The sequence below is a fragment of the Callorhinus ursinus genome, unplaced genomic scaffold (genome assembly GCF_003265705.2).
Source record: "Callorhinus ursinus isolate GAN/ISIS: 27379988/994484 unplaced genomic scaffold, GSC_fseal_2.0 scaffold2, whole genome shotgun sequence".
Lineage (NCBI taxonomy): Eukaryota > Metazoa > Chordata > Mammalia > Carnivora > Otariidae > Callorhinus > Callorhinus ursinus.
This window is the reverse complement of record NW_027397064.1, coordinates 94,778,397-94,798,528: the sequence shown is the minus strand read 5'-3', so window position 1 is coordinate 94,798,528 and position 20,132 is coordinate 94,778,397. Positions and strand designations below refer to the sequence as shown.

The 20,132-nt window shown below is 37.0% G+C and overlaps 2 protein-coding genes across 8 annotated transcripts in view; both read right to left on the bottom strand.

The window, feature by feature from the left end:
- LOC112812392 (uncharacterized) overlaps window positions 1-13,693 on the bottom strand; it is a 105,735-nt gene extending 92,042 nt beyond the window's left edge. For all 4 annotated transcript variants that reach the window (XM_073884832.1, XM_073884834.1, XM_073884870.1 and 1 more), the window contains exon 1: window positions 4,851-13,693. The gene's annotated coding sequence lies outside the window, so the exon portion shown is untranslated. The remainder of the gene's footprint in view (window positions 1-4,850) is intronic.
- A 143-nt stretch (window positions 13,694-13,836) lies between these two features.
- Window positions 13,837-20,132, bottom strand: part of ACTR3 (actin related protein 3) — a 59,525-nt gene continuing 53,229 nt past the window's right edge. For all 4 annotated transcript variants that reach the window (XM_073884818.1, XM_025857178.2, XM_073884823.1 and 1 more), the window contains 3 exons: window positions 19,908-20,033; window positions 16,382-16,465; window positions 13,837-15,062 (listed from right to left, as the gene is read on the bottom strand). In XM_073884818.1, the coding sequence (XP_073740919.1) occupies window positions 14,967-15,062; window positions 16,382-16,465; window positions 19,908-20,033 (306 nt within the window). In that variant the 3' untranslated portion in view covers window positions 13,837-14,966. The remainder of the gene's footprint in view (window positions 15,063-16,381; window positions 16,466-19,907; window positions 20,034-20,132) is intronic.

The window sequence follows — 20,132 nt, the reverse complement described above, 5'->3', positions numbered from 1 at the left end:
ATGGGTTAGCCTGGTGATGGGTATTAAAGAGGGCACGCTCTGCATGGAGCACTGGGTGTTATACGCAAACAATGAATCATAGATCACTACATCAAAAACTAACGATGTAATGTATGGTGATTAACTAACATAATAAAGGAAAAAAAAAAAAAACCACTCTCTCCTGCCTCCTTTGCCCAGGCCATTTGCTCAATGCTTCCCAAGGACACAAACCTTGCCTGTCCTCCAGCCTTTCCTCCCATTCTCCTGCTACCCCTGAGCCCTTCTTTTACTCCTCTAAGTGCACATTTCTTGAAAAAAGCTATTTAGTTACTGGCTGTGTCTCGGTACCCTCTTTTACTCCTCAGCTCCATGCAACCTGCTTCAACTCCCATTTCTCTTCTGTAGTTGATCCCTCAAAAGCCAGCAGTGAGCTTCCAGTTGGGAAATTTAATGACCTGCCATTCTGTCTTCTTCTGGGTCAGCTCCCTGCAGCTTTAGCATTTCTGCCAGCTACTTCCCTATCCTTTGCTCTCCTAGTTCCCAAGACACTCTCTACCCTGCTATTCTCATCCCGAGACTGTTGCCACCCCTCCTTCCCCCTTTGACTCCTCTTCCTTGAGCCCTCTGCATAGCATTCTTCAAAGCTCTGTCCTTGCCTATTTATCTCCTTTAACTTTCCTTTTTCATGATTTCAACATTCGCCTCCTATGTGTATAACTCTTGACCTCACCCTCAGTTCTGAAGATGCTACTGAGCTGGAGATCTCTACTTTCACCTACCCAGTGGGCATTTCCAGTGTTACCTTCCATACCCCCCTCAAAATCAACAGGTACCAACTAACTCATCTTCCATCCTAGACCTGGTCTACTGCTAGTTCTGCTATTGGCACCAACACTCATCCTTACTCCCAACCTGATCATGTCAGGCACCACCCAGGCTAAACTGCTCAGCCTTGTCCTTCCAGGCCTGGTGAGGTACCAACCTCCATGGGTGCCACCCTGCACCAGCTTTCTCTACCCTGTTTCCATGTTCCACTCTAACTCAGGCCCTCATCACCTCTTCCCGGGATGACCGTGGGGCAGGCTAATTTGTTGAGCTATCAATTTGTGTGTTTTCATGTTGCCTTTCCCTCCTCTGTTCCATGAAGACACGGAATACTTTGTACATCCTTGCCTCTAGCAAAGTCCTTTCTGGCTTTTAATGGAGAAAACATACTTAATGCCTTTGAGAGCAACAAGGGGAAGGAGGAGACGCTTTTATGGAAAGAGGAAGAGAGAAGGGAAAGACTTTTAAAAAAAAAGTGAAATAGTATTCCACAATAAAAAAATACTAGGCAACAAAAAAAGAATGACTTGTCATACACAACAATATGATGAGTCTCACAGATAAAATGTTGAGGGAAAGAAGCTGGAGGATGATTCTATTTATATGAAATTCTAGAACAGGCACACTCATCTGTGGGGATAGAACTCCGAAGAGTAGCTACCTCAGGGTAGGAGGAGGACTGCTTGGAAAGGGGCAGGAAAGAACTTTCTGGAGTGAGAGAAATGTCCTGTACCTTCAATGGGATGTGGTTATATGGGTATTCCATTTATCCAAATGCTTCCAACTCAACACAGAAGTTCTATAAATTTCACTGAATTCGAAGTTTAAAAAGAGGTCGGAGATTAGGGGACAGTGATGGCAGCAGTACTGATGGCAGCACCCTGAGAAGGAAACACCAGAGACTGCCGTCTGGTGTCTTTACGGAACCTGGACCTTGGGCTACAAGGGTCCCAGAATTCACAAAGCTTCACACACTCTAAGCCATAGGAGGCCACCTGCCTTCATGGATGTTGGTGCGACCATGATGGAATGAAGGTCAGGGGTCCTTCCCAGGCCTACCGGGCATTTGGTAATCTTTCCAGATTCCAGAGCATTCTTGGGAAGGCAGGAGTGCCAAAGAATGGCTGATACTGAATTTCCTATCAGCCCAGAAGAATGAAACTGAAAACTAAACGTGAAGAAAATGGAAAAATGGGCATTTCTAGCACACAAGACTCAGTGGACTGAGAGACCTCCTGCAAATGTAAAAACCTCTAATAAATCTCTCAATTCTTATCCACTCTGACAGTTTAGTCTCCCTAAATCACAATCAGGATCATGTCTTCCTCTGGCCAAAATCTTCAATGACTCTATATTACTTGGAGCAGGAAGGGAAAAAAGTCTATATCCCTTAGCCTGAAATTCAAGGGATTCCTTAATCTGTCTACCTTCCCAAACTCAGTAGCCAGCACTTCTAAGGAGAGCGCAAGAGGGACACTATAAACACACACACCAGTCTGAATTGTTTCATGCTGCTGTCCTCTTGCTGGGGGGGCACCCTCAAGACTACAGTTGTTCCACGCACCACTTGGCTAACATTCAGAGCCAGTGAACACATCTTAGTACTTATGTAACCCAAATATAATTACAAGTGCAAATCTCTCAAAAACTGGGATTTGTTCCAGTCATGTTTTTCACAAGAGCCACATGCAGGAAACCCTCATCCACATGTGAGCTTGGGGAGTGAGACAAACCCGGGCTTCGGGCTGAGACAGACTGGGCTTGCATACCTGCTCTGCTCTGAGTGTATCAGACATGGTTGCACATGTATCTAACAATCAAGCACGTGGGCACATACACCCCTTCCAAACTGCCAGGTTTGTTTCAGTAAGTCACATTCCTCCACTCGGTCTCCCACTAAGCCAGTCATTGAAATCCATCCCACTTAGGACAGACATACATGGCAATTCTGATCACTGAGACATAAGGAGAGCTCTTCTGAGAAGCTTGCAGGAAATCTTCCTCTCTTAAAATTAAATGACCACCCAGGAAGAGAGTCTCTTCTGCTGCTAGATTTGATTATGTCTGGATGTGTAGCCTGAAACAGCAACATCATCTGTCAACCAGAGGAGGAGACACCCTGAGAGAGCGCCTCTCCACCAAGAAGGGTACAGCAGAAAGATGGGGGGAAATGCTAGCGGTACAGGTATCGGTATCGGTAGATCAATGACACAGACCCCCTTCCAGGCTCTGAGAGGCAGAGATTTCCATTTCTTCACCAGTCCCCTACATAAAGGGCACGGCCCAGGGTCAAGGCACTTCAGTAAATTGAGACTGTGCTTTCAATGCTGCTACATTCCAATCTATTAGTGTCTTCAGTGATTTTCCTGGGCTATTTTTAATTGATGGTTTAGTTCACTCTTCTTCAACTGAAGTGGTGGATGAACAAGAGTAAATACGCAAAGGTTTGAAAAACAATCAGGTTGAGGTGAGGAATTGTGCATTTACTTCTTTCTGCACATTTTCAACTGCAAATGACATTCTGTTATTTCCTTAGAGTGGAATCTGACAGCTGATCACCTCTTTGAGTTCCTGTGCATCTATTTTATCTCTAATGATACTGCTAACAGGGGGCCTATTTGCACTTACCGCACATTATGACAAACACATCTATCCATTGACATTTAGGTGACTGCAGACAAACGGAGCTATAAAAAGCTTCAATTGCTCAGTGCCTCATTGCCTAAGGGTAATTTGTACATTATAAGGTAGAGGTGGAATTGTGATGAAGATACCACAATCTGCTGGTTTCAAACTTAGGGAAAGTATCAAAGAAATAGCTAAGACACAAAGCTTCCTTGATTCAATGTGGAAAGTATTTATTGAACATCTACTGTATGCACACCAGGCAAGACATTGAAAAAAACTCAGGTGAAATTTTAAGCAGCCAGACTCCACCGTCCAAGAAGAGATGCTACTTTTGTGGAAGTAAAGTAATCTACATATAAAATCATAAAAGTGAAAAAAACTCGACACAGGACTGTATGTAATGTAGATCTTATGTAAATACATTACACATACACATATATTTAATGCTAGATTGAGAATTGTCAAAATGAAAAAAAATCAAAAAATGGAATTGTCAAAAAGGAGAAAGTTTACGTGGTCTCAAATCTGTAATAAACTGTTAAAGAGTGACACCTAATAAATCATTAAGGCAACTGCCTTCTTGAAGTGCTCCTGAACACTCAGTCAAAAGCAGTTTCTGTATCCTACTATGCTTTGCACTTTTAATGCACTTCTGTCCTAGCCCATCAGCCTGAGACCTCAGGAGCAAATCAATAGTCTGACAAAGTCGTTTACTGACCCATTACTATGAAGGACACAGCACATGGAGGAAAGTTGGAAATTATAAGATTTGGGGTCAGGCATTTAAACAAAAATTTAAATAAATTAGCATGGCGATATGCTCAGAGCAAAACAGGGCTGGACATCAGATCTGGACTGCAAAGTGGAACGAGGGGCCCGTATCCTTGGAAACTAAAGTTTAGATGTGGAATGCTGTGTCCCAAAACCCCTTATCTGAAGCTCTGCACCTTGTTTGGAAACCGAGGCAACTTCTCTGGATCAAAGTAAATTATGTAAAAGTGGGATGTTTCATTCTTACCCATGTCATTTCAAATAGCAAAATTTCTGATAGTTTGATTTTAGAGAACAAAGTTCCTCTGAGTGAGAAAGCAGTAGACACTGGAAGGGAGTTGTTATGACAGGTTACAGCTGCAGCATGTCCTTGGGAAAAATATTTTTTCCTGTTAACTGCAGCTGGTGTTATCTGTATCTGATGCAGGGCAAGGCAGATTTATATTTTCTTAGTCTGAGCTAATTTTTACCTTCTCACCTCATGACAACTCAAAACACACAATGCCCTGCATTTTGGTTAGTAATGTTCAGAGCTGTCTCCAAACTAGACTACAAATACAAAGTGCTGTGTCCCCATCAAGATCTAGCAGTTGTCTCCGATGTGGTGGGTGCTCATAAATATCCTCTGGATTTAACTTGATTACCAAGAAATAGCAGTATTTCAACTTCATCAATGACGGCACATCAGGCCCAAGCAAAACTAAGATCAGGCGACATCAAGTGGCAGGTTAGGAAGCTCTTCTATAGCAACAGAAAGACCTCGCACTTGCAAAACTGAAGGCAGGCCATTCTTCCTCAGCTGGAAGAAACATTTAACAGGATTTCAACAGGAATCCATCCAGCAAAGTTGCACCTACAAAGGGAACTTGCAGAAGAAGTAAGCAGCTAAGCACACGGGTTAGCCTTCTGCTACAAGAGCAGTATACTTTCAAATCTGCATCATTCAGATTTTGCTCTTATGAATGGTGATAGTAATCAGCATTTTCTACCTTATCCTGCCCTAGGCATACATAATTGCTTAAAAAGGCATAGCCTTTCAAGTTATTTGTTCAAGTAATGTCTGTTCAATCATCTCACTTCAAATAATGTCATCATTAAACAATCACACCCATTATAGAGAACATAATGAAACCATTTGGAGTGGAAAACTGTTCTTAACCCCGAAGTACCCCTTAAGTAAAGGGCTTTTGTGTCATAGGAACACTTTCCACTTCCTCTCATCATGAAATGTTAACACACTTCAAGTTGTTTGTAAATTGGCCTGGCGGGTGAAAACCAGAGAGCAACCAGTACAAAAAGCTGTTGTTCACAAGACCTAAAGAAATGACACTAGACTCTTTCTATGCATTGAATAACTCTAGGGTAAACTTACAAGGATTTTGTGAATGCCAGAATTCCCATCTCATAATGCAGTTCTGCTTTGCACCAAACTGCAAGCAAGAGTTCACATCAACACTGAGATTACTAAATGAAAACCATTCTTAAAGAACATTCCTTACCAAGCGTTCTTCCACGTCCTGACGATCAGCCACATCTGGGACAATGGGCATTCATCTCAGGGCACATAAGACACGTTTCAGAGGCAGCAGTGATGACAAATGTCAGCAATGCCTCTCCCTAAAAAACACTGCTTTGTTTTCATTCAACATGTGGGGCCCCCTTGGGAGGTAAGGAGCAACATGACATGTTACTACTATAGCTGTGTCTTCGAGCCAGGGGTCTCCCGCCTGCTGTAATCTCAAAGTTCCCTCACTGCAAAGTAACTTAAGGCCACCTAAAATTTAACTTATGAAGTCAAAACAATACATGGGACATTTATTTCATTTTTCAAAACATTTGTATTTAGCTTCAGGGAGCTTAGATCTCAATCTGAATCACCATCCCCCAAACTCAAAATAGCCATGGGACAGAGGTGGGGGGAGATTCTTTAAAGAGTTAGCTTTGGCTTGTGCTGAGTTCATTTTGAGGTTTATGAGGATGCTCTAGAAGAACACAATAGCACAAAGAGAAGAGAAAAATGCTTGTTTGATAAAGTAGAACCAGTTTATTTACTACTTACGCTAAAATGCCCCACATCCACTTAACCTTTAATCACTTCCTTCTGCTACTGTTATGTTGCTCACTTTTGAGACCATAATGGGCCCAAGCAGGAAAGCTTCTTGGGAATGGGCCATTATCTAGCCAAGAATACAAGCAACCCAGACGATACAATTATTAGGTCTCAGAACACCATAAATTCTCAGTTTTTGTTACAACTGTTAAGCTGTTCATCAGTTAGAAAAAAAAAGTTGAGATTTTCTATGCGAAATCATTAACCAATAAATTATTATACTATAGAACAGAGGAGGGAATATCCGGACTTAATATATTCTGGAATTTAACACCAAAACCACAATCCTCTCCCATCCCAAAGTTCAAGTATCTCAGGACCAGGCTGCCTATGGTTAGTTCTAGAACTGGATAAACCAATCATGTAAAACAAACCACTCATGGAGTTCTACATCACATGTTGCAAAACAATAATAGTTTTTGAAACTTTGTTTCCAGAAAAGAACCTTCATTTACACTACATATATTAATAGGAAAATGTGGGACATTAGGCGGATGGTTGCCTGATACCTGCATGGCGAATTAAAGGCAATTTATCATGTCCATGTACCTTAATAGTTAGGAAAGGAAATCTGTCTTGCATTTCTTTGTTGACTCTGCAATCAAACTTTACATTTTTCAATGATCCATATCACTAAAGAGAAATTGTACCAAGTCTAACCTTAAAGAAACGTGGAGAACACTAGGAAGTACTATTAAAAACTGAACTTTAAGCATGAAAAAAAAAGCTTAAAATGTTACCCAATCCCTTACCTTTTCTGGCTTTCCTTAACACGAGAATATAAATGATGGTTCTCATATTGAAGTTTTAATATATTTTGCTGTGGCCCGAACATTCTTTTAAAGTTCCAGGAGGTAAAAAGATGTCTGTTTTGCCTATTATATCCCCACACACCTTGAACAGTGTTGAGCATATAAAAGGTTCCAAACTGATCTTGCTGAATAAATTCCACTGAATTACTGTCACAGCCTAAGGAACATCTTTGTTTTTACTGAAATCATGGGTATGTTGCTGAAAATGGCACACTTTAAATGGGAACATGAAATGTGTTATTTCCATAACTTAGATCCAACTTGCTTTTGAGAGCAGCAAATTTAATTGGAATATATTCATTCACAGATGAGGGGAGAAAAAGAGACATCTAGTAGATGGACTGAAAGATTCAAAACTCAAGAGCCACATCTGCCTCTCCTTTCTTCTCTTGCTAAATGTCTCTGAAAAAAATCAGTCTTCTTTGTGAAAGAGGTCAAAGACAAGTAGTTACTTCAATTTCAAGACTACTACTAGAATGCTAATGCCTGAATGAAAATCCTTCACCTGGGAGTTTAAGAAGTCACTTCCTTGGGGGGGGGGGGCAGATACTTAAAGCCATCATTCATGCTTCAAGTGCCCTAAAGAATAATGCCCACAAAGTTGCAACTTTCTGTTTTATGAAAGTGAAAAAAAAAATAGGTAGAAAAATTCAGTACTGCTCAAATCAAATAACCCTATTTCTTTTGAGATATATTAGAGGCAGGTGAATCCACAGACATACAATTCAAATGTAATCCAAATAGGAGTTCATTAGCAGATCATTCATCTTGAGTTTATTAAACCATACGTTCGTATAAGGGTTGAAACACTTTTTCCATGGACCATCTTGAAAGGGATGAATTTTTAAAAGACAGCTATAAATGGATATGTAAATAGAATTGTAATTTGTACCAAACGTGATTTTTTTTTTTTTTTTACAGAGGGAGAGAGAATCCCAAGCAGGCTCCTCTGCCCAGTGTGGAGCCTGATGTGGGGCTCCATCCCACAACCCTGAGATCATAACCCAAGCCAAAATCAAGAGTCAGATGTTCAACCAACTAAGCCACCCAGGTGCCCCAAACATGGGATCTATTTTAAAAATGGATTATCACCCTACCTATATCGTAAGTATTCTTAATTACTATCAAAACAGTGATAGGATCAGAAACACCATTTTCACAAGTGTTTTTTAATCCAGAACTTTATTCAATATTTGAGCACTTGCCACATGTCAAGAATTGTATTTCATAACATTATCACAAAGTTTACTTTTATCTGTAGCCTAAAGATGCTTTCCCAGTCTTTAAAGCCAGTTCAGATACTTTCTAATTCATAAAAATCCAGTTATGTCACTGACAAGTTTAACTTTCAGTAGGAGACCTGCTAATAGGTACATAAATCTAGCTAATTTGGAGATACATGGCCAAAATGTGCAAGAGCTCAAATATACTACTTGGCCTAGATCACAACAGTTCAATGTTTCAAAGGCTGTTCTGTATACAGAGCAGTCTCTTTTTTCTTTCTCTTTTTTTAAAGAGATCATTTCTTCATAACATCCAACTCAGTCTCCAATAGACTTGCTGAGTTTTAGGCTCTTGGTATTAGCTCAGCACTTTAGCCTGTTAACTATGGGCATCATGCATGATTTGGTAGACATATTGAAGGTCATTTAATACCTCCCTCTCATCAGCAGCATCTACCACAATAATGGTATCCGCTCTCCCAACTCAATGGGTCATTGCCAAATAAATTTTAAGAAAACTATTTAATAAGCCATATGCTATTCAATATAAATAAAACATAAAAAAAAAAACATTACCAACGAGTCTTATTCTGCCCCTAACTACTTATATGGCCTTTGCCAAGTCACTTATAATATCGGTGTGTTCCCTCATCTGTAAAATGTGATTAGGACTAGACCAAACTCTGAAAATTCCATATTACTGATGTCAGATGTTTGCATGAGTGGTCTCAACCTTAACTGCATCCATTTTTAAGTTTTTCAGTCCATGCGTGAGGACAGCAGACATCCCCAGTGCGACCCGCCACTATTTCCAACTTGCTTACAGTCATAACACACTCACTCCTGCCCACAGTCACTAACTGTTACTCAGGCTGCTTCTTCCATACCTAAAATATCTTCTCTACCTACTCTCCACCTACCAAATTCTTACTCACCGTTCAACATCTTGGGAAAGAGAAATCAGTCTATTCTAACAGAACTACTCTGTAAAGTACTTTGGTCATCTCAAAAAGGTACAAGAGATCCCAACTAAGCATTACTGCACCAAAGCACAAGTCTCATATATTTTCTTACTGCACAATCCTCTGAACAGTAGGTTCTTTTTTTTTTAAAGATTTTATTTATTCATGAGAGACGGAGAGAGAGAGGGAGAGAGAGAGAAAGAGAGAAGGAGAGGGAGAAGCAAGCTCCCAAGGAGCAGGGAGCCTGATGTGGGACTCGATCCCAGGACCCTGGGATCATGACCTGAGCCGAAGGCAGACGCTTAACCATCTGAGCCACCCAGGTGCCCTGAACAGTAGATTCTTAATTGGTTGCAGAAGATACCGTGTACTCCTAGTAAGAGAAAGAATGTACTCTCAATTCCAATATCAACTTTCCAATAAGCCTCCAAGAAAGAGGAACAATCTACCATACCAATGATTCTCATTCATTGAAAATGGAGGAAATTTGGGGGCACCTGGGTGGCTCAGTTGGTTAAGCGTCTGCTTTCGGCTCAGGTCATGATCTTGGGATCCTGGGACAGAACCCCACATCGGGTTCCCTGCTCAGTGGGGAGCCTGCTTCTCCCTCTCCCTTTGCCCCTTCCCCTTCTCATGCTCTCTCAAATAAAGAAAAAAGAAAAGAAAATGGTGGAAGTTTTGATTTAAGTCATTATCTCTAAATTATCTCAAAATGGGATTTGGATAAGAGACAATCAAAACTGGTCAACAAAAAAGCAAAACTAGAAATTAGTAGAGTTTCTACTATTGTTGTTGAATGGTACCAAATATTTCAAAGAATTTCGGTTGGCATTGTACAATGCTCAGCTTTAGAGTGCACAATCATTTATATTACAAAGACTTAAAAATTACCAAAACCTAGTTAAAGAACTACTGAAGGCCCATTTCAGAAAATTTATGATCACTTAATAATCCTTCACTGTTTTATATGGAATATCACTGTTTTATTTAAGATAACAACTAGAGAAACAGAAAAATGTAGTAATTCAGTTTTACTTTCTTGATAAATATGGGTTTTTAAAAGACCAAAAACTGTATACACAAATTACTCGAAGTTTTAATTTCAAAATGAAAGATGGATTTTATTCACTCATCCATTCATCTATCAAACACATTTACTGAACCACTACTATGTGCCAGGTAATATGTAAGGCACTAGAAATACCAAATGAGTAAGAATGATCCCTACTGTGTAATTATTTTCTCCAACTATCATTGGATTTAACATTTCTCACTGTTTTAAGTAAGAATGTCAGGAACACATAAAAGACTAATTTTAAACCATAGCCACACATTGTAACTTTTATCGTACTTAGCCGAGTTTTTTTCCCTCAAAACCACCACCACAACCACCATCATCTTTATGAAGAAAAATCCTAGGCTTATTAAGACATCTCTGAAATCTCACTCCTCTGTGTATTTACCACTACACTAGCCTCTGAGCTCAGGACAGAAAGTTTTATTCATCATCAGACACAGTGACTGGAACACAGTATGTGGTTAAGAAATGCCTCTGGGACTGGAGGCCCAAAACCTGATGCAGTACCATAGGTAGTATAAATTAGTTGTAGTGTTTGAATAAATGTGAAACCATTTTCATTCAGCACCTTAGTTTTAATGTAATGTATAAAAGTCACCAAAAGTGATAGAATGCTGAAAAACAGTAAAGATCATATGTTAAATCAAAATAACACAATTTTTTTCTAATTTTTAATTTTCTCAGTTTTTTCTTTCAGTTGCCATTTTTGCTAAATCATTCATTTGTATTTTTGTATCCTTTTTTTTACTGCTGCTGCATTCACTTGGAGCAAGATTAATACAATTCTGAAGCGAATAGGTGCTATTTAATTCAGCTCCCAAGTTCCAAGTGCCATCAGTTAAACTGGGTTATGGCAAAGAAAGTACCAGAGAAAACCAGATTTTAATTTATTTTTGGTAAGATTCTATTAAGACCAAGCACATTATGATGAAAGTGCTGGTATGCTGATAAACAAATACTATGGAAGAGGAATGAACAGTATTGAGGAATCATCAACAAAGAGTAGCAGAAATCCTTTCAAGTCTCCAGACCCTCCTACAGATCTAAAAATTCTTAAGGTCAGCTTAGATGTGATATGGGCCTAATTACAAAAAACAAGTACTTATTTTTAGGATTTGCTGTAAAAGTTCCCCATAACTTCTTTCTGACAAATCTGCCCATGGCCAAGAGTATAGGCTACATGCTATTACACTGAAATATGCTCTAGGGCACAGAGTAGGAGGTTTCACTGAGAGTTTTAAGTATGTTGGTTTCTGTGTACTTTAGGTAATATATTGAGTGACATTAACCTAAGTTGGGAATCTAGGTGCTAACAGCTACAGAGACTGCAGAAGGCTATTGGAGGTACTCAGGCATGGTGATATGAACCAGATAAAGGAGGAGAAGGTCACAGGAGTCAAAGCTGAGCTGGTAAGAAAAGCAGAAATACACTGGACTTTATCACAGACTGATTAGTCCAGTATTTAGAGGAACAACAACACTCTTTACAATAGCACAAATACCCTTTGACACTATAAATAATTTCATCAACAATGTTACAAAGTACCCTGGTACCACCATTATGGTTATCTGAATGAAGAAAGTTTCTATTTCTGTAGATATATTCTCTAGGACTTCTCTGGAGAAAGTAAATAAATAAATAATAGCCTATTATCCCTATACTTCATATTATTATTTCTAAAGATATTTCTACAAATAACTGCAGGAACAGTTATTTCAACTTGTTCAAGTAGCTTTGAAAGCAAACCAAAAAATTACACTGGTGGACCTGAACAGATAACTGCTGTATCTTTTATCAAAAAGGAAGGCAGAGCAGAAGAAGGTATATGCCATTTACTAAGGGGTAAAGATTAAGTTGTGAAAACCGGCTTACTGAAGAGTAGCCAGGTTAGAGAAACATCATCTACTTTATTTCTGTCCATTAATATTTCCCAATTGATCAAAGCCCTGCCTATTAAAATGGAGACATCAGAAAACACCTTTACTATCACAAATGAATCAATTCTCACAAATCATAAAAACTGCATTGTTAATCCATACAATCCATATAACACCACCTTCTATGTAAACTAAATTAAGGTCCAGAAAGTTCAAAGAATTTGTCTAAGATTATACAAATTTATCTTCCATGTTTTAACAACAACAAAATTAAAGTTGAAGGAGTTCTAACATCAATTTGTAGAACCAGAATAAAAATTTCAATCACTGGTCTCAGTTTGGTGTTTTTCCAATATACCACGCTCATGTAGACTGACATCAAATCAGTGTTGCAGATCTGAATTCATCTTGGCCAGCATCTATTCATATACAACCAAAGGTGCTGTAAGTTGAAAAATGATATACAGTGATAGTAAAGATGTGAAGAAATAAGAGCACTGTTTCTATATTATAGCTAAGTCCTATAACTGCAGAGGAAAAGGGTTATCAAGAAATATACAGGAAGGGTTTGAGTCTTCTTGTTTCCCTAAATACATGTAAGTTTAAAGGAAAATTTCTGACCTTCACATTTTTATATCAGTTAACATCTTTATAAAGTATGCATGAGATTGTAATCTGCGGCTCTGTAAACATGTCTTTTGAGCTTACTCATTTACTATTCAATAACACTAGGTGGAAAAGATATATTTAAGACAATGCTAATAATATTTTATTGGACCAAGAGGATGAAATCTTTAATGCTTATCCATTTAGTTCTGTATCAAAAGATCTCTGAAAAAGCAGAATGAAGAACAGTATATGTAGCAAACTCCAATTTGCGTTAAAATAAGGGAGCTATACTTCTTTCTATATTCACAGAAAATTACAAGGACCCAAAGACATTTCTAACTGGGTAATGGGAAAATAAGACAAGATAGAGTGAAAAAGAAACCTACTTTCACTACTCTTTGGTACTGTTTGAATTTTTTTTTTTTTAACATGTTCATGAACTACTTTTTTAAGTTAGGAAAGAAAAAAAAAAGATCTTTGATTCTGATACTACCACTACCAGAGGACATACACTTTGTTCTTTACTCCCATACTCAAACTTTCACAGAAATGATTAATATAATTTTAAGTATCCTGCTTCATTCTAAATGAAATTTAAAGTTTACTCCTCAATTCTATCTTTATATTAAATACAAACAACAAAGATCCTTTCATTGTTCTTTAACTTTTAGATAGACATATACTAATTCTATGTGCATTTTCATGGATAATGAAGTTCAAGTGTTCACTGGCATTAATGCTGAAGTTCTAAAAAACCTAAAAAACGTCTTCTATTTTTATTCTTCTATAAATATAACTGGTAAAATTTCAAGTTCACAGATATTTTCTACCATACACATTACAGAATTCATATTCATTTCAATGAATTCCACTATTCCAACAGAAACAGAAATCATATAAAATACATAAACACAAAGTAGAATGACACTGCTTCTAAAAAAAAAAACATTAGAAAAGGTAATTCAGTTTTAATTTATTTTCATCACTTTTTCTTCATGGTCCAGATATTTTAAAATGCAAAGAAAATTAACTTTCCATGATATGTCAGGGACTGGCACTAAAAAAATTTTCAGACTGCAAATGAGTTATACAAATGAAAATATCAAATGGAGATCCAGTTATCAAAATGAAAGCACTCAACGTATTAAAATTTCACAATTATTTGTTTAGAGCACATAAAAAAGTCAGCTTGCTAACCAACTGTTGTGATTTTAAAGAACTATTGCAGAGGTTTGAAGAAAATAGATTAGTTAACTTATAAAGAGATTAAAGAGCTTGAAACAAGTATTAAAAAGAAATTTGTGCCTTTATTAGAATGGTGTTAGGCTTTAAGTATACCAATTTTGGTAATCAAATTATTTATTTTTAATAAGAAATGACACTACAGAACTGCAGTACTGGTCCAACAGTCTTGTCTTTACTTTTTCTTTAAAGCAAGAAACAGGATTCGAGTAATCAGAAAGCACTAGCGGGCATCAGTTAATCCAAGATACTAGCTTCTTAGTTCCAAAAGCACTTGCAAAGAAAACCACTGTGGGGTACAAGGGGGTGGAAGCCATTTGTAATAACTGGAATCCCATGAGTGTGTGTGTACGCCAAGTCTCATGAGGCTTTTTTTTTTTTAATTTATCCTTTGCTTGGTCACTTGTTTTTCCTCAAATACTAGTTTTTCTTTGACTTTTTTCCTCAAAGTATAAAAAGTATGAAATATAAACAAGCTCTTGCATTGCACACTTAGAAGTGTACAACTCAAGCATTATAGAGCTATCTACATACCGATAAATCCCTTCAAATCTTGGATAATTCAATAATATACAAAATATCAGGGCACAGAAAGAACTAAAACCCACTTCTTTTTGTTACACGTAAGATTCAAATATCCAGTCTAAAGAAAAACACTTAATCATTTTGGCTCTCCTCTACATTCTCATGTTGATATACTTATTAAAATATTCCTGTATAATTATGTTTGGTCTTCTTACTTCAAGTCAGGTTTAAAACCCCAAAACCAGCCATCCAGACAAAACAGGTAATCAGAAAGATTATTTCTTCCCCACCTCCCTAACCCCAATAATTATGAAATCAATTTTACGACATGACTCCAAACACTGGATTGTGACGACAAATGCTAGGTCCAATTTCTTCATAATCTTTTTTGGTGTGGCATACTTGGTAGAACTCGGGCTGAAAATAAAAACATGTATTTTTACAAAGGTCAAAAATGTACCACCCTCTCAATATGCTTTAAAATAGATTTGTTAAATCTAAAATGTTTATTATTAGTCCATCTCGATATTTGAATGAAGCTTAAAAATTCTAGAAACCGTGACTTAAAATCAGCTATAAATCTTTATCAGAAATGAAAAGTAGGATTTAACACATGTCCTAACACACATCCCCCTACCTCAGCATGATTCTGAAATTCTGAGGACTGAAGACTGATTCTCAAAAGCTCAGACTATTCTGATGAGATTTCCCCACATTGTACAATAAATCAGTACTCTAAAAAAGCAGCATTAATCTGAAATATAAATAAGGGGCACCTGAGCAGTGCAGTCGGTTAAGTGTCCGACTCTTTAAGCTCAGGTCAATGATCTCAGGGTCATGGGATCAAGCCCTCGTTGGGCTCTCTGCTGAGCGCTGGGGAGTCTGCTTCAGATTCTCTCTCCCTCTCCCTCTGCTCCCCCACCCCCAACACTCACTCTCTTTCTCACCCTCTAAAATAAATAAAATTTTTAAAATAAAATAAAATATAAACTCCTCTTAGTCATATACAAAAACTTCCAGATTAACTTGCTTTCCAGTTCACTAAAGGTCTGGTATAGACAGAGGCTCTCTCTCTGTTAACTTCTTTAAAGCGCAAACTTACAAATTCACCAGGTTATATGCCACAAACAGAAGATAACTAAAATTAAGGAAGAAAATAACTTTTACCTCTTATTTTCAAATGGTTTTTTAAAGTCCAAGTTTATGTAATTTTCAATAATTCAGATAAAAGCTTCATTTTATTTAATATTCTGTACTACAGGATAAAGCACTGATATTTAATAGGCTAATGATGCTAAATTATCTTTTAAAGAGGTTTTAAGATGTTTTGGTTTGGGGAAAGGGCCCTTAGAATAATTCCCTCTACTAACTTTTGAACATCATACTTCCTATGCAGTGATCTTAAGGTTTTTAAATATTTGCACAGAAAAAACAATGACCTTCTGATACCTGTATCATCACAAGATTAAAAGAACTTTCCCTACAGATGAATTTTAAAACTAAATTTTGACTCTAAAAAACAAGCAAAAAATAAATAAAATCCAAGAAACTTCTACTTTTTAAAATAGTATGTACATATATATGTAACCAATTTTAAAACTTTCTCATGTAATATACAGATATATTGCAGATAAATTTAAAGAAATTTCCCTTGTTATTCTATATTGTATATGTACTGCAATTTCTTCTATCTGGAAAAAAAAAAAATCAAATTTCAAATGTAAGCTTTATCTCACCGTGGAAGCCAGCATGGATCCTCCAAACCAAACTGCATATCGCTGCATGTGGTGTGTAATGACTTGTACATCAATAGGTTTTGGCTAAAAATGACATAGTAAGAGCAGTTCAACAGTAAATTCAAATAACAATTTCTGTATCATTTAATTTTTAATGTATATACACAAAACCATATATACAAAAGTAAATAAAACTTTAAAAGAGGCAGGATGCACAAAGAGCAAAACAGAATACAACAGAAAGAAATTAAGCTAATTTTATTTAAAAAAAAACAAAAAACAGTAACAACCACACTGAAGTGGGGAAAGGGACTAACCCAAGTAACTTATGAACACAGTATTATGACTAGACCTCTGTCTTTAAGATAAAAACTAAGGAGGGGTGCCTCGGTGGCACAGTGGGTTAAGCCTCTGACTCTTGGGTTTCAGCTCAGGTCATGATCTCAGGGTCAAGAGACTACTTAGGACTCTCCCTCCCTCTCCCTAACTTTTCTAAAAAAGATAAAAACTAAGTAAATATTGAACTCCAGTTAGTATATTTCTCACTGTGGTATGGATTAACAATTCTGAAAGCACTATACTAAGTATTCCAGTTCGAGCAAAAACATCAATACATTGTAGATAATGGAAGCCAAGTTTCTCACTGTAAGAGAACTGCATTACAAATATGAAAAAGTGGAAGGCTACAATGAACTTCTGGTATTCTGGAGCTCGTAGTATCACTATGAATTAAAGTTCTTAATTTATATAAATACAAAACTGGATACAGATGTGTGTGTATATGCATGCACACAAGCACATCCTAGTTCTGACTCCCAAGAAGGCCCGAGGCAGTGACCCTCAGAAACAATGAATATACCTAGTATCCAAAATTTGGTTCCTTTTTTTTTTCTTAAAGATCTTATTTATTTGTCAGAGAGAGAGAGAGAGAGAGCACGCACAAGCACGGGGAGCGGCAGGCAGAGGGAGAAGCAGGCTCCCTACTAAGCAAGGAGCCTGATGCAAGACTTGAGCCCAGGACCCCGAGGATCATGACCTGAGCCAAAGGCAGACACTTAACTAACTGAGCCACCCCTCCCCAGACTTTGATTCCTTAATAGCATTTTCCACTAAAAGGAACAAGGGTGTCTCAGGGAAAAAAAAAAAAAAAAAAAGACTGATTCTAATATTGAAGAACAGAAAGTACAAGATAAATCTGAATTATTTTGCTGTGTCAAAGAGTAGCAAAGAGCCTAAAGAATACTAGGGCCACATCAAAAGGACAAAAAGCCACCTTTAATGGCTCCCACTGGCCAAATCTGAAAAAAATTTGAGCATCAAAATTAAAGATATTAATAGTGTTACTGATAGGTTAATATTTTATCACAATGATACTAATGATATAGTCTAAAGAATAATATGAAAAATCAGGTTTTTATAGAGGTATTACTGAATGAATGAGAAAGGAAAACTCTCCTTAAGTAAAATGAGACTAAAAACCATAGAAGGAATGATGGAATTTGCAAAATACCAGCTGGCAACTATCACACAGTGGTAACGATTTTGGGAAAGAAAAATGGATGTTAAAACCAGCAGGTGAAAGTTTGATAAGAAACAGGATAGTCTGAAAGTATCTTCCCATAGGATTATTAACATAAAGAAAAAATAATAACTTTATAGAGACACCCAGCAGACACAACTTTAACCAACTGATCAAAATTAACATCTGGGACAAATTATACCACGTGTCTAGTGATACAATGCACTAAAAAAGGATACAACATCATTTCTGTGGTATTACTGCCAAAAGTACATAATCTGAACCTAACTAATCATGAGGAAACATCAGACAATCCCAAACTGAGAAACATTCTGTAAAATAAATGGTTTGTATTCTTCAAAAGCAGTAAGGTTAAATAAGAATGACAAAAAAGGGGCACCTGGGTGGTTCAGTGTGAAGTCTGCTTCAGATTCTTTCTCCCTCTCCCTCCCCCTCTAACTCTCTCCACTCAAGAGCACTTGCGTGCGCTCTCTTGCTCACTCTCTCCAAAATGAATAAATTCTTTAAAAAAAAAAGAAATACAAAAAAAAAGACTGAGTACTTGCTCCAGATTAAGGGGACCTAGTAACTAATTCAAACATGTGGTCCTAGACTGGATTCTAGACCAGTAATTGTTTTCTCCCTTTTGCTATGAAGGACAGTAATGGAAGTGGTGAAACCTGAATCAGGTCTATAACTAGATTTTTTATTGTATCAAGGTTAGTTCTGTGATTTTGACAACGGCAATGTCCTGTTCTGGGACATACACACTAAAATATTTAGGGGTGATGGGACATTATATTTCCAACTCACTCTCAAATAGTTCAGAAAAAAATATTTGCATGTGTGTATATTTGCATATGCACATATCTTTATAGATAGAGAATAAAGCAAATATAAAATGCTAACACTTGGAAAATCTAGGTGAACGATATACAGGAATTCCTTTGTTTTGTACCTTTTCTGTAAGTATGAAATTATTTCAAAATAAAAAGTTTAAAAATATATACACGTCATAAAAAATGGCTTATTTTTTGTTAAAAAAAGCTATTTAGTTGCCATTTTTACTTTTAAGTAATTTTGAATGACTAGTAGTCTCAGATGAAGCCCTAATTCTTGATAATTTTCCAAGCTGAATAAAACATGTTTTTATTATGCAATGTATCCTCTAAATCAATGTTTTGCTTCAATATTCTACATTGAACAAGGATGAAACATAACATTTACTGAAAAACTGTCTCATAAATATAGAAAGCAGACATCTGAGAATTTAAAATTAATTTTGATTTTGACAGCAAAACCAAAGTCCAGGACATGTAAAAGAAAAGTTATTTCTGCTAAACCACTAATTCGACTTCACACTACGAGGCTGCTGTGGGGGACGCTAGAATGCGTCTGTGCAAGCCAGCTTGACCCCACAACATCAGCTTCTCTCTCAACTCGGCTTTGTTGTACTGCTATAGTACTATTAAAACTGTGTGGATCCTTAAGGAATATTATCCCTAGAGTATGCAAGGAATTCTTCTCTATATACGTTATCTGTGAGAGACATATGAAATAATGTCACTTACAAAAGACTAAGAATATTTTCCAGAAATGTTGATAATATCCTAGAGGAATCAAATGACCAAGAATATCATAAACATGATATTCTTGAATGATTCCATATATGTAAATTCTTTAAAAATATATGTTTTTCTGAATACATGCACAGTTAAAAACATGAACTGGATATACCTAAATTCATGACAGCAACTACCCTCAGGAGGAAAAAGAATAGAAACCAAAGAGAGAAAGGAAAAGGTCTGAGGAAGGTAAGGTACTCTTGTTGTTAGTATTTTATTTCTTAAAATAAGATCTCAATATGATTAACCACTTTCCATTAGAAAGCCTGATAGAAATCCTCTTATTTTCCTAAATAAAAGCAAAAGTTGGCTGACATTTCCCAGCCCTATTACAATAATCAAAGCACCCTCAACCCTCCCACTAATAACCGAGAAAACCAACCTTCAATCTGCCACCACTCAATTCCTCACTTAATTTCAGCCTGGCATCTACAGTTCTTTTCAAATCTCTTTGCAAGCGACGTCCAAAGTCCCTGAACATGGTTGAACCTCCAGAGAGGACAATATTCTGTATTAGTGGAGAAAAATAAATAAGTAAGTATGACTTTTATTGAGAAAGAGAAAATTTTTAAAGACATAAGAAATAGTATTAAAATCCTATCATAGG